Genomic DNA, 13,169 nt, shown 5'->3' on the forward strand with positions numbered 1-13,169 from the left:
AACTTGTTAGATTACTTATTATATTTGAATGTATTCATATGGTGGGCTTCCAAAATATATTTTACTGGAGGGCCCTAGGTACCCCAGTCCGACACTGTATCTCACAAACACATTTGATCACAAGTAACCAGAAAGTGGCCAATCTCTATATTTTGTAGCTGAGAAGCATCCACAGAATACAGATGACACAGCGAGGGGGGGAAAACCCAGACACGGATTCTTAAGGAATATCTCACAGATTTTTCATGGACGTCAAACAGATACGGGAATGTGAACAAGGCCTAAGGCTGCTTTCACACAGTCACTGTTTTATCAGTGATTTTGAGCCAAAACCAGAAGCAGAGTTAATACAGACGTAAGAGGTGCTCCTGTTCTGGAGCGCACCTGGTTTTGGCTCACAATTACTGATGGAAATGATTGACTCTGTGAATGTGGCCTGTTTTATGAAGAAGCCTTGCCTAATGCCTACTGTAGCTTTATACAGGCCTGGAACTGTTCTGCTGTTTGCGGCAGCACTTGCTTGCTCAGGCTGAAGTACCGCCCCGTGGCCACCGGAGGCAGCAGCGGCCACACACACCCTCCTCCTCCATGATTTCTCCTCCTCGCTCTTGTGAGTAATGGAGGCCGCTGTGCCCGCACACAGGAACTAGAAAGTTGCTGCCGTTACCAGACGGATCTCTAGCGGGTATCACGTGGGCACGGCCGAGCGGTGGTCATTATTGTCTCTGGGAGGTAATACTGTATGGGCAGCATGTTCCAGGAGAACTTCCCCATTGTGTATCGCCCGGCAGGTCCCCGTGCACACGGTCCAGCCCAACATGCCGCGCTTGGCCCCCACTCCCATTGAGTTTCTACGTGTGTGTAGTTGTAAGCCATGAGAGTCCGTGCAGACGGCGCGTCCGGGCGACATGTTCCCCTCCTCCTCCTCAGCTAGTCGGGCGGGAAAGCGCAGCCGGGCAGAGGGGGAGGAGAATGTGGAGGCTCTTGTCACACATGTCCGCGGCCATGGAGGAGAAAGCCATAGCCGTGTTCATGAGGAGAGCCCGTCCCCGCCCAGATAGACGCGGCTCCGGCCGTTACTGCGCGTTATCCGCTCGGCCTCCAGCCCGGCAATGTCAGAGGAGGAGACATCGCCATGTTGTCCTCATGTCTTCCTCCTCGCTCGCTGTGGGCGCTCTCCTTCTCTGGTGACAGCTGCAGTGCCCGCCTTCCACCCTCCATTTTGCCCCGTCGTTCAGTGTATGACTGTATCCCTGGCATGGCGATGTTCCTTCCCTCCCCCTCAGCGCCTTTGTCTGCTGTGCCCTCGTGTCTCCCTCCATGTGCCCACCTCAGTGATATGTACATGTGCCCCGGTCAGATACATACTTATATAATGCCCGCTGTATAGGTGGCCTTCACCCGTGCCAGGGGAAATGGAATGCCACACTAAGGGTTGGCATCACTACAATTTTGCCAGCTCATGTAGAGATAGGTGAAGTGACCTGCTGTACCTTCTTCTAGTATGGAAAAATACCCAATTAAAAATGGAGGTTTAGTGCATTTTCTGTAGGAAATGGTATAAATGATGGGTTATGTTGTCATCATTGCGTTGTGAGGGGAAACGTGTCCTAAACACAGCACCGCCTGCCGTGTCAGGTGTGACTGGAGCACTATGTTTTTAGGCTCCATTCATGGGTCCGCATCCGTTCTGCAATTTTGCGGAACGGGTGCGGACCCATTCATTCTCTATGGGGACAGAATGAATGCAGCCCCAATCCGCAGCAAAAGATAGAACATGTCCTATTCTTGTACACAGCTGCGGACAAGAATAGGCATTTCTATAGTGGTGCCGGCTGGGTGTGTTGCGGGTCCGTAACACACCACGGACGTATGGAAAAGGTGAAATTGCCCTCCTGCACCCAGTGTGAGATTCAGTGACTTGATGTTCTCGTGGGGTGACAAGATGGCCTGACTGTCCTCGGAACCTGTCGCAATGAAATGGGGAAGAAACAGAAAGAATGGGGGTCGTTTACGAAGTATGCCACATTTAAAAAAAAAAAAAGTCGCAAGACACCTTATGACTTTTGACACCCATGCAACAATATTTGCAGTAAAAAAAAAAAATATATATATATAGAAAAAGAAGAAATGTCCAATGGGAGCACCAACCAGAGTGTGGGTGCAGGTCCAACGCAGGGCAGCGGCAAACCCCAAAATTGTACAAAACGAAGAAGTAGGACTGCACTCCAAATGTGGTAAAATAGCAGTGATTTATTCACCCATAATATGGCAAGTCTTGCGACGTTTCGGCTCACAAGAGCCTTCCTCAAGCTTGAGGAAGGCTCTTGTGAGCCGAAACGTCGCAAGACTTGCCATATTATGGGTGAATAAATCACTGCTATTTTACCACATTTGGAGTGCAGTCCTACTTCTTCGTTTTATATATATATATATATATATATATATATATATATATAATAATTTATCACCATATTTTAACCTCCATAAAACCATAAAACTGTTTTATGGCTACGTCTAGGGAGCTGAATGTTTGTGTGCATAAGCCCTAATGAATAGGAAATTCAGTATCTCCAGTGCAGTACTGCCACCTGCAGCCCTGTATTGGAATAATCCAGTAATAGTCTTGGAAGCCTTGTACAGGCTTAGGGCTCATTCACACGACCGTGGTTTTGGTCCACCTCCGAGCTGCATTTTTTGAGGTTCATGTGCGGACCCATTCACTTCAATGGGGCCGCAAAAGATGCGGACAGCACTACGTGTGGTGTCCGCAACCGTTGCTCCGTTCCGTGGTCCGTTTTGCCGACAAGAATAGGCATTTTTATAATGGGCCTCCTGTTCCGTTCCTGCAAATTGCAGAAGGCATCCGTGTTTTGCAAAACACGGCACAGTAGTGTGACTGAGCCCTCAGGCCTATTACTACTAAGGAACGCCTTCTCCGATCTCATGTGGAAAAAACAACAACATAGAATCTTCTTAAAAGTTCTGCATGGTTTTTGATGCAGTTTTTGAGCCTACCCGTTTCTATGGGAACTTAAAGGGAACCTGTCACCTAAAAAACGCATATAAAACCGCTAGCAGTACCTCATAGTAGCCCCCAGTCTGTTAATAATCATATGTTTGATCGGTTAGTCTGATGCTTCATAAGTTCAAAAAACAATGTTTTAAGCGCCATCAGAGCTATCTTGCCGGTCAGCTTGAAGTCAAGAGGGCAGCGGCTTCCTTGCTTCAAGTCAAGGTAAGCACGCCCCCTAACTGTCCCCTCTCTTGTTAGATTGACAGCCTACAGTGCGGCCAGGATCGCATAAATCTCGCGCATGCGCGGTGCGCTCCTTGGTAAGGTGCAATCCAGTCTGCAGCTGTCGCTGTTAGCCGGGTTCCGGCGGTGCACTGCGCATGCGCGAGACTTATGCGATCCCGGCTGCGCTGCAGGCTGTCAATCTAACAAGAGAGGGGGCGTGCTTACCTTGACTGCCCTCTTGACTTCAAGCTGACCGGCAAGATAGCTCTGATGGCGCTTAAAACATTGTTTTTTTAACCTACGGAGCATCAGACTAACCGATCAAGCATATGATTATTAACAGACTGGGGGCTACTATGAGGTAATGCTGGCCGTTTTATATGCGTTTTTTAGGTGACAGGTTCCCTTTAAAATGTGAATTCTTCAAGGAATCCACACCAAGAATGAACATGTCACTTCTTTTATGCAGTGTAAATTACCATTTGGCTTTCCCATTGAAAACAATGGGAGGATTTGGGGTGTCTAAGCTACACCAAAAAAGCTCTGTGTGAACTCACCCTTACGTGAGCTGTTTTTGGCTGCAGTGGCAGAAAACGACCACCTGTAGTTTAATAACGAATTGCTATGGTGCAACACGATCATACAGGTGCCATCATTGTGGTGTGGAATGAGAAAACGTCCATTGTGAAATACCAGCATACGTAATAGTGAGGAAAGTCCATCTATAGAGTTGTTACCTTTTTGTCCATGCAGAATACATTAACAGGGTTGGCCATTAAAGTCAGATAGGTGCACGTCCCTATCTCTAAAACTGGCCCATGAAGGACAGCGCATTGCGCACGTGTCGCGTGCTATCCATTCATTTCTGTGGAAGTTCAGAAAAAAAACGAGAGTGCACCACATTTCCATTCACTTCTATGGAACTGCCGGAAGTAGGCAAGACGGCTCTCTTCAGAACTCCCATCAAAATTAATGGAGGGTGGCCGCTCACTTCAGGTGCCCCTGAGGTGGGACCCACACCTATCTGACATTGGTGGCATATCCTAGCAATATGCCACCAATGTCTCAGATGAGGCAACCCCTTTAAAATGAAGTGTGCAGCTGGTGTTCTAGACTGCCCTAGGAGTATATGTGTACCTCCACAGACAACACCTGTGAAGTGAGATGGGCCCTATGAGCATGCACAGACCTCCTCCCTTCCAACTGCAGCTCCTCTCCGCACTCTTGCCACTATGTGGCTTTTGAGTGAAACTTCCCCCTTGAGTTTAATTTATTATGTTTGGGGATTATAATATGATCCTTTTCATATCCCTTTGGAGCCTCTGTCACAGAAATTGTCAAAAAATGAGAACAGTCTTGCATGCAGAATTTTCTTCTCAGCTAAAATTTTTGTCTTCAGAATAGAAACCCTAATGTATTCCATTACAGTCATTAGGATCTGCTAGATTCCGTTCTTGTCCAGTGGCTCAGTGGTTAGCACTGGTGCCTTGCAGCGCTGGGGTCCTAGGACAACATCTGCTTGGAGTTTGTATGTTCTCCCCGTTTTTGCGTAGGTTTCCTCCGGGTACTCTGGTTTCCTCCCACACTCCAAAGACATACTGATAGGGAACTTAGTAGCTGCGGAATATAGTAGCGCTATATACTGTATTTTTCGCCCTATAAGACGCACCTAGGTTTTTGAGGAGGAAAATAAGAAAAAAAATATTTTGAACCAATAGGTGTGCTTTTGGTGGGTTTTGAACTAATTGTGGTCTGTGGGTGGCGCACTGTTATGGGGGATCTGTGGGTGGCGCACTGTAATGGGGGGTCTGTGGGTGGCACACTGTAATGGGGGGTCTGTGGGTGGCGCACTGTAATGGGGGGTCTGTGGGTGGCGCACTGTTATGGGGGGTCTGTGGGTGGCGCACTGTTATGGGGGATCTGTGGGTGGCGCACTGTTATGGGGGATCTGTGGGTGGCGCACTGTAATGGGGGGTCTGTGGGTGGCGCACTGTAATGGGGGGTCTGTGGGTGGCGCACTGTAATGGGGGGTCTGTGGGTGGCGCACTGTAATGGGGGGTCTGTGGGTGGCGCACTGTAATGGGGGGTCTGTGGGTGGCGCACTGTAATGGGGGATCTGTGGGTGGCGCACTGTAATGGGGGATCTGTGGGTGGCGCACTGTAATGGGGGATCTGTGGGTGGCGCACTGTAATGGGGGATCTGTGGGTGGCGCACTGTAATGGGGGGTCTGTGGGTGGCGCACTGTAATGGGGGGTCTGTGGGTGGCGCACTGTAATGGGGGGTCTGTGGGTGGCGCACTGTAATGGGGGGTCTGTGGGTGGCGCACTGTGATGGGGGGTCTGTGGGTGGCGCACTGTTATGGGGTTTCTGGATGGCACTGTTATGGGGATCTGTGTATGACACTGTTATGGGGGGGATCGGTGGATAACACATATATAGCATCTTATGCTATGTGTCATCCACAGATCCCCCTCCATAACAGTGTCCCTGTAGTGAATGACCCTCAATACAAGGGGTGGGGGTCGCATCTGCTTTTATAATGACAGCGGGGCCCGTGCAGTGACTGTATTCTACTACACGGGCCCCTCGTATCTGTATTCTGTAATAGTTAATTATGTATATACCGGTAATCGCATAATCAGCGCTACTTACAACTACAAGCGCTCAGTAGGTAGCAGGGAGGAGGCAGGCCGGGAGGACGGGCGCTGGCAGCGTGAGTCTCTACGTCATGCACCCACGCCGCCTACTTCATTCATAAAGTGGGTGGCGCATGCGCGTGACGTAGTGAGTGACGCGCCGCCCGGCCTGCCTTCTCCCTCCTCTCTGTTACCTACTGAGCACTTGTAGTTGTAAGTAGCGCTGATTATGCGATTACCCATATATATAATTAACTATTACAGATATGATTATACAGTGAGCGGGGCCCGTGTAGTAGAATACAGTCACTGCACGGGCCCCGCTGTCATTATAAATGCAGATGCCGGCCCCTCCTCCCTCACAGCTGATACACCCGCCGCGCGGCATTGCGGCGGGTGTATCATTGAAAATACGGCAAAATCAGCAGCATTCGCCCCATAAGACGCACTGCTATTTCCCCCCCACTTTTTTGGGGGGGGGGGGGGAGTGTGTCTTATAGGGAGAAAAATACGGTAAGTGCATAAAATAAATACTTTTACCGTTATTTCAGTTCTTCTGCTCTTATAATGGAGAATAAGCACTGATGTCAAAGCAGCATAGGATGTATTTGACCTATAACCTGAGTTTAAAGGCTATGTACACCTTTGGAGGCAATTGTTTTTTTATCCCACATTCTTATCAGTAAGATACGAACTGAGCTATAATGAGTGTTTATCATGTCAGCTCCTGGTCTGACGGAAAAGACAGAAAATCAAAATGAGTACAATACAATAATAAAAAACAAAATAGCCCCCAAAGGTGTGCATAGCCTTTAAATGCTGTCATTGAGCGTCGTTGAGAAAGTCAGTATTGAGGTAGTTCCCTAGGAACAGTTCCATACCCATGGATAATTCACTCTCGTATAGAAAATTCTATATTGAGTCTCCCTGAGGTTATTATTTAAAACAATCTGAAAGCCCCATAGATGATTATATGATCCTTATTGACTCTTACGTAGGTTATTATATGAAATGAACTTCCCACAGATTCTTATATGGTTACTATTCACATAGGACAAGCTGAACTTTAGGTTCTTGTATAAGGCAGACTTTATCACATGGCATGGGAAGCAGCGTTCCTGTCATTAGCTCTGCCGCACACAGTGACAGCAGCTGAAGGCTCCCGTGTGGTAGGCGTGGCTACAGTGTGACCTGGAAGAGGCGAGCCTCACAGCATCCGGGTAACCTGTGCAGGGGTGTGAGATTCTTCCAGCCATGGCATAGCCTGCTCCTGGGGATCAGGTTACATAAGGTCTGTGCTGCTATTGGGAGACAAACATGTGGCGCTATGGTCAGACTGGCAGCATGGAGTACACTGAGAAAAAGATAATAAGCATACTAGTGATACAGACAGAAACGCGTGGTGTGATTTCTGTCCATTCATTAAAACACATGCAGGCGCATCCTATGACATAGTTCAGTCTGCTCATCAGTTGCTTTTCTAGTAATTGACTTGTTTCCCATTTCATGCAGTTTTATATACTGTATGTACGGTATCTATAACTGTTCCAGTATAGTGAGAACTGCTTCCCCCTGGAGAGCACTGACTGCCGGCTCGGGGGGACAGCGCTCACCCCTATCAGTGTAGAGGTGTTGGGAGGACAGGGCAGATTATAGTGCTACATAGGAGGGCAGCAGGACGCCTCTGCATGTAGGAGAGAGTCAGGAGCATCCTCACTACTGCACTGAGTGATGAACACTGATTTGGGACAACTTCAGAGCTAGTTTATTTAGTAAAAAAGTACAAAATCCCCATATAAAGTATATTGCAAAAAAATTCATCACTTCCCCTACACATTTAAAACAAAGCGCAGTTACTCTTTAGCACAATCCAAACTGCAGGGACCTTGAGTATAGGTAGCATGTCCATTTATGAAAATGAATGCCGTCGTCCGTAATCTGGTTGCTACAAAGTATTGCTCCACTCTGTCTAATCCTGCTTTTTTTTTCAGAGGCAGGGCCAACGGCTGTCTGCTATTGCACCTCATTCCCATTCCGTGTCATTCTTTTGGCTTACTATGTTTGTGTTTATGACTAGAGTGATGGGCGAGCACACTTCATTTGGATCATAGAAGTTAAAATTTAATTAACACGTGTTCAAGCTTAAAAAGTCCAGTCAAATAAAATACAATAAAACTATAAATAATACAATTCAAATAATCCACGGATTATATAATGGAAAGGGTGGTTGTTTCCTTTTCCTTTTTCCAATGTACTGTAGTCTGGTATGATATTTCGGCCAGAGTACTATGCAACAATGAATGTCTTATAACGTTAAAAATCCACAGATGTTTCAATTGTTAGATACCGGTATTCAGACATCAATGTAGATAGATGATATACAGATCGTGATTCAGTCTCTGGTCGACTAAATATGTTGGAATAATTTTATATATTTCTTATATATTTATCAAACGTTGGGTGCCGATCATGTGCACCAGTTCTCTGAATAATAGTGAACAGTCCCGTAATCACTGTATTTGTTTAAGCTTGTATGTTAACCGCTACAGGACTGCCGTACGCAGGATTGCGTCCTGCCGGCGGCCCTGCTCTTCTGGGTGGACGCATATACGCGTCCTCCTGCGATACCCGAGATTTCCTGTGAACGCGCGCACACAGGAACGGAAGGTAAGCGAGTGGATCTCCAGCCTGCCAGCGGCGATCGCTCGCTGGCAGGCTGGAGATGTGATTTTTTTAACCCCTAACAGGTGTATTAGACGCTGTTTTGATAACAGCGTCTAATATACCTGCTACCTGGTCCTCTGATGGTCCCTTTTGTTAGGATCGACCACCAGAGGACACAGGTAGCTCAGTAAAGTCGCACCAAACACCACACTACACTACACCCCCCCCGTCACTTATTAACCCCTTATGAACCCCTGATCACCCCATATAAACTCCCTGATCACCCCCCTGTCATTGATCACCCCCCTGTCATTGATCACCCCCCTGTCAGGCTCCGTTCAGACGTCCGTATGATTTTTACGGATACATGGATCGGATCCGCAAAACACATACGGACGTCTGAATGGAGCCTTACAGGAGGGTGATCAATGACAGGCGGGTGATCACCCACATAGATTCCCTGATCTCCCCCTGTCATTGATCACCCCCCTGTCATTGATCACCCCCCTGTAAGGCTCCATTCAGACGTCCGTATGATTTTTACGGATCCATGGATACATGGATCGGATCTGCAAAACACATGCGGACGTCTGAATGGAGCCTTACAGGGGGGTGATCACCCATATACACTCCCTGATCACCCCCTGTCATTGATCACCCCCTGTAAGGCTCCATTCAGACGTCCGCATGTGTTTTGCGGATCCGATCCATGTATCCATGGATCCGTAAAAATCATTCGGACGTCTGAATGGAGCCTTACAGGGGGGTGATCAATGACAGGGGGGTGATCACCCATATACACTCCCTGATCACCCCCTGTCATTGATCATCCTCCTGTAAGGCTCCATTCAGACGTCCGTATGATTTTTACGGATCCATGGATACATGGATCGGATCCGCAAAACACATGCAGACGTCTGAATGGAGCCTTACAGGGGGGTGATCAATGACAGAGGGGTGATCACCCATATACACTCCCTGATCACCCCCTGTCATTGATCACCCCCCCTGTAAGGCTCCATTCAGACGTCCGCATGTGTTTTGCGGATCCGATCCATGGATCCGTAAAAATCATACGGACGTCTGAATGGAGCCTTACAGTGGGGTGATCAATGACAGGGGGGTGATCACCCATATACACTCCCTGATCACCCCCCTGTAAGGCTCCATTCAGACGTCCGCATGTGTTTTGCGGATCCGATCCATGTATCCATGGATCCGATCCATGGATCCGTAAAAATCATACGGACGTCTGAATGGAGCCTTACCAGGGGGGTGATCAGGGAGTCTATATGGGTGATCACCCCCCTGTCATTGATCACCCCCCCCTGTAAGGCTCCATTCAGACATTTTTTTGGCCCAAGTTAGCGGAAATATATTTTTTTTTTGTTTGTTTTTTCTTACTAAGTCTCATATTCCACTAACTTGTGTCAAAAAAATAAAATCTCACATGAACTCGCCATACCCCTCACGGAATCCAAATGCGTAACATTTTTAGACATTTATATTCCAGACTTCTTCTCACGCTTTAGGGCCCCTAAAAAAAGCCTGAGTACGGCGATACCAGATGTGTGACACTTTTTTGCAGCCTAGATGCGCAAAGGTGCCCAAATTCCTTTTAGGAGGGCATTTTTAGACATTTGGATCCCAGACTTCTTCTCACACTTTCGGGCCCCTAAAAAGCCAGGGCAGTATAAATACCCCACATGTGACCCCACTTTGGAAAGAAGACACCCCAAGGTATTCAATGAGGGGCCTGGCGAGTTCATAGAATTATTTTTTTTTGCATAAGTTAGCGGAAATTGATTTTTATTTTTCTCACAAAGTCTCACTTTCCGCTAACTTAGGACAAAAATTTCAATCTTTCATGGACTCAATATGCCCCTCAGCGAATACCTTGGGGTGTCTTCTTTCCGAAATGGGGTCACATGTGGGGTATTTATACTGCCCTGGCTTTTTAGGGGCCCGAAAGTGTGAGAAGAAGTCTGGGATCCAAATGTCTAAAAATGCCCTCCTAAAAGGAATTTGGGCACCTTTGCGCATCTAGGCTGCAAAAAAGTGTCACACATCTGGTATCGCCGGACTCAGGAGAAGTTGGGGAATGTGTTTTGGGATGTAATTTTACATATACCCATGCTGGGTGAGAAAAATATCTTGGTCAAATGCCAACTTTGTATAAAAAAAATGGGAAAAGTTGTCTTTTGCCAAGATATTTCTCTCACCCAGCATGGGTATATGTAAAATGACACCCCAAAACACATTCCCCAACTTCTCCCGAGTACGGCGATACCAGATGTGTGACACTTTTTTGCAGCCAAGGTGGGCAAAGGGGCACATATTCCAAAGTGCACCTTTCGGATTTCGCAGGCCATTTTTTACACATTTTGATTGCAAAGTACTTCTCACACATTTGGGCCCCTAAATTGCCAGGGCAGTATAACTACCCCACAAGTGACCCCATTTTGGAAAGAAGACACCCCAAGGTATTCCGTGAGGGGCTTGGCGAGTTCCTAGAATTTTTTATTTTTTGTCGCAAGTTAGTGGAATATGAGACTTTGTAAGAAAAAAAAAATATTAAAATAAAAATCATCATTTTCCGCTAACTTGTGACAAAAAATAAAAAGTTCTATGAACTCACTATTCCCATCAGCGAATACCTTAGGGCAGTGGTGGCGAACCTATGGCACGGGTGCCAGAGGTGGCACTCAGAGCCCTCTCTGTTGGCACCCATGCCCTGGAAAAAGTGTATGGCGTACTAATATGCCTTAGACTTTTCCTGCCATTCATCAGTGCAGGGCGCACTATGAACAGCACAGGCAGCGCACAGAATGTAGGCAGGCTGTTATAGCTAATGATAAAGTACATGGAAGATATAATATGTTGGACTGTAGTATTCAGGGTAAATTGCAGTGTCGGCACTTTGCAATAAATAAGTGGGTTTTGGGTTGCAGTTTGGGCACTCGGTCTCTAAAAGGTTCGCCATCACTGCCTTAGGGTGTCTACTTTCCGAAATGGGGTCATTTGTGGGGGTTTTCTACTGTCTGGGCATTGTAGAACCTCAGGAAACATGACAGGTGCTCAGAAAGTCAGAGCTGCTTCAAAAAGCGGAAATTCACATTTTTGTACCTTAGTTTGTAAACGCTATAACTTTTACCCAAACCATTTTTTTTTGCCCAAACATTTTTTTTTTATCAAAGACATGTAGAACAATAAATTTAGCGAAAAATTTATATATGGATGTTGTTTTTTTGCAAAATTTTACAGCTGAAATTGAAAAATTTCATTTTTTTGCAAAAAAATCGTTAAATTTCGATTAATAACAAAAAAAGTAAAAATGTCAGCAGCAATAAAATACCACCAAATGAAAGCTCTATTAGTGAGAAGAAAAGGAGGTAATAAGTTGCATGACCGAGCAATAAACGGTGAAAGTAGTGTAGTGCCGAAGTGTAAAAAGTGGCCTGGTCATGAAGGGGGTTTTAGCTAGCGGGGTTGAAGTGGTTAAAGCTTCTTACCTCCCTCATTGTACACGGTCGCTTTCAAGCGTGAGTCGGGCAGCGCGGGACACTTCCGGCGTCTTACTTCATTGAAGTAAGAATAAAGTAAGACGCCGGAAGTGTCCCGCGCTGCCCGACTCACGCTTGAAAGCGACCGTGTACAACGAGGGAGGTAAGAAGCTTTAACATACAAGCTTAAACAAATACAGTGATTACGGGACTGTTCACTATTATTCAGAGAACTGGTGCACATGATCGGCACCCAACGTTTGATAAATATATAAGAAATATATAAAATTATTCCAACATATTTAGTCGACCAGAGACTGAATCACGATCTGTATATCATCTATCTACATTGATGTCTGAATACCGGTATCTAACAATTGAAACATTTGTGGATTTTTAACGTTATAACACATTCATTGTTGCATAGTACTCTGGCCGAAATATCATACCAGACTACAGTACATTGGAAAAAGGAAAAGGAAACAACCACCCTTTCCATTATATAATCCGTGGATTATTTGAATTGTATTATTTATTGTTTTATTGTATTTTATTTGACTGGACTTTTTAAGCTTGAACACGTGTATACTTATATTGCAATTTAATTAAATTTTAACTTCTATGATCCAAATGAAGTGTGCTCGCCCATCACTCTAGTCATACATATTTATCCTCCAGAGGGTGGGTGTCCCTCCCTTTGGGCTAGTAACACCTGTTCCACAGTTCCGTCCAGAGTGAGCCACCGCCTTGTCTTGTGTATATGTTTGTGTTTAGTCGAAGAAAAGTTAATTTACAACTAGAAAAAAATTGTATTGGATCTGAATTTACTTAATGCTTGTCAGGTATCTGATATGTATTAAATAATAGATACTCTCTTATTTTTGTCTCCCTTTTAAGCCACTTCTTACTCGCTCTTAAATTGACATAAGCATACCACCCCAGCAATCGGGATGGACTCTGATCCAGTGACAGAACCTCAGCCTGATGAAGAGAAGAAGTTGCCAGCTGCCGTTCGGGCAAGGATAGAGCGAAACAGACAAAGGGCTTTGATGTTAAGACAAGCCAGACTAGCCAGCAGACCGTACCCTACTGGTGAAGGTGAAAATAATGTGAATATTCATTTC

The 13,169-nt window shown here is 46.1% G+C and overlaps 1 protein-coding gene across 2 annotated transcripts in view; it reads left to right on the top strand.

The window, feature by feature from the left end:
- Positions 1–206: 206 nt before the first annotated feature.
- The window catches only part of XPA (XPA, DNA damage recognition and repair factor), a 106,316-nt gene continuing 93,353 nt past the window's right edge, over positions 207–13,169 (top strand). The window contains exons 1-2 of one of the 2 annotated variants that reach the window (XM_044271289.1): positions 207–732; positions 12,943–13,143. In XM_044271289.1, the coding sequence (XP_044127224.1) occupies positions 12,996–13,143 (148 nt within the window). In that variant the 5' untranslated portion in view covers positions 207–732; positions 12,943–12,995. Of the gene's footprint in view, positions 733–12,942; positions 13,155–13,169 lie in introns of those variants that run through there. The other variant, XM_044271295.1, reaches the window with a different exon arrangement.

Source organism: Bufo gargarizans, chromosome 1 (genome assembly GCF_014858855.1).
Source record: "Bufo gargarizans isolate SCDJY-AF-19 chromosome 1, ASM1485885v1, whole genome shotgun sequence".
Classification (NCBI taxonomy): Eukaryota; Metazoa; Chordata; class Amphibia; order Anura; family Bufonidae; genus Bufo; species Bufo gargarizans.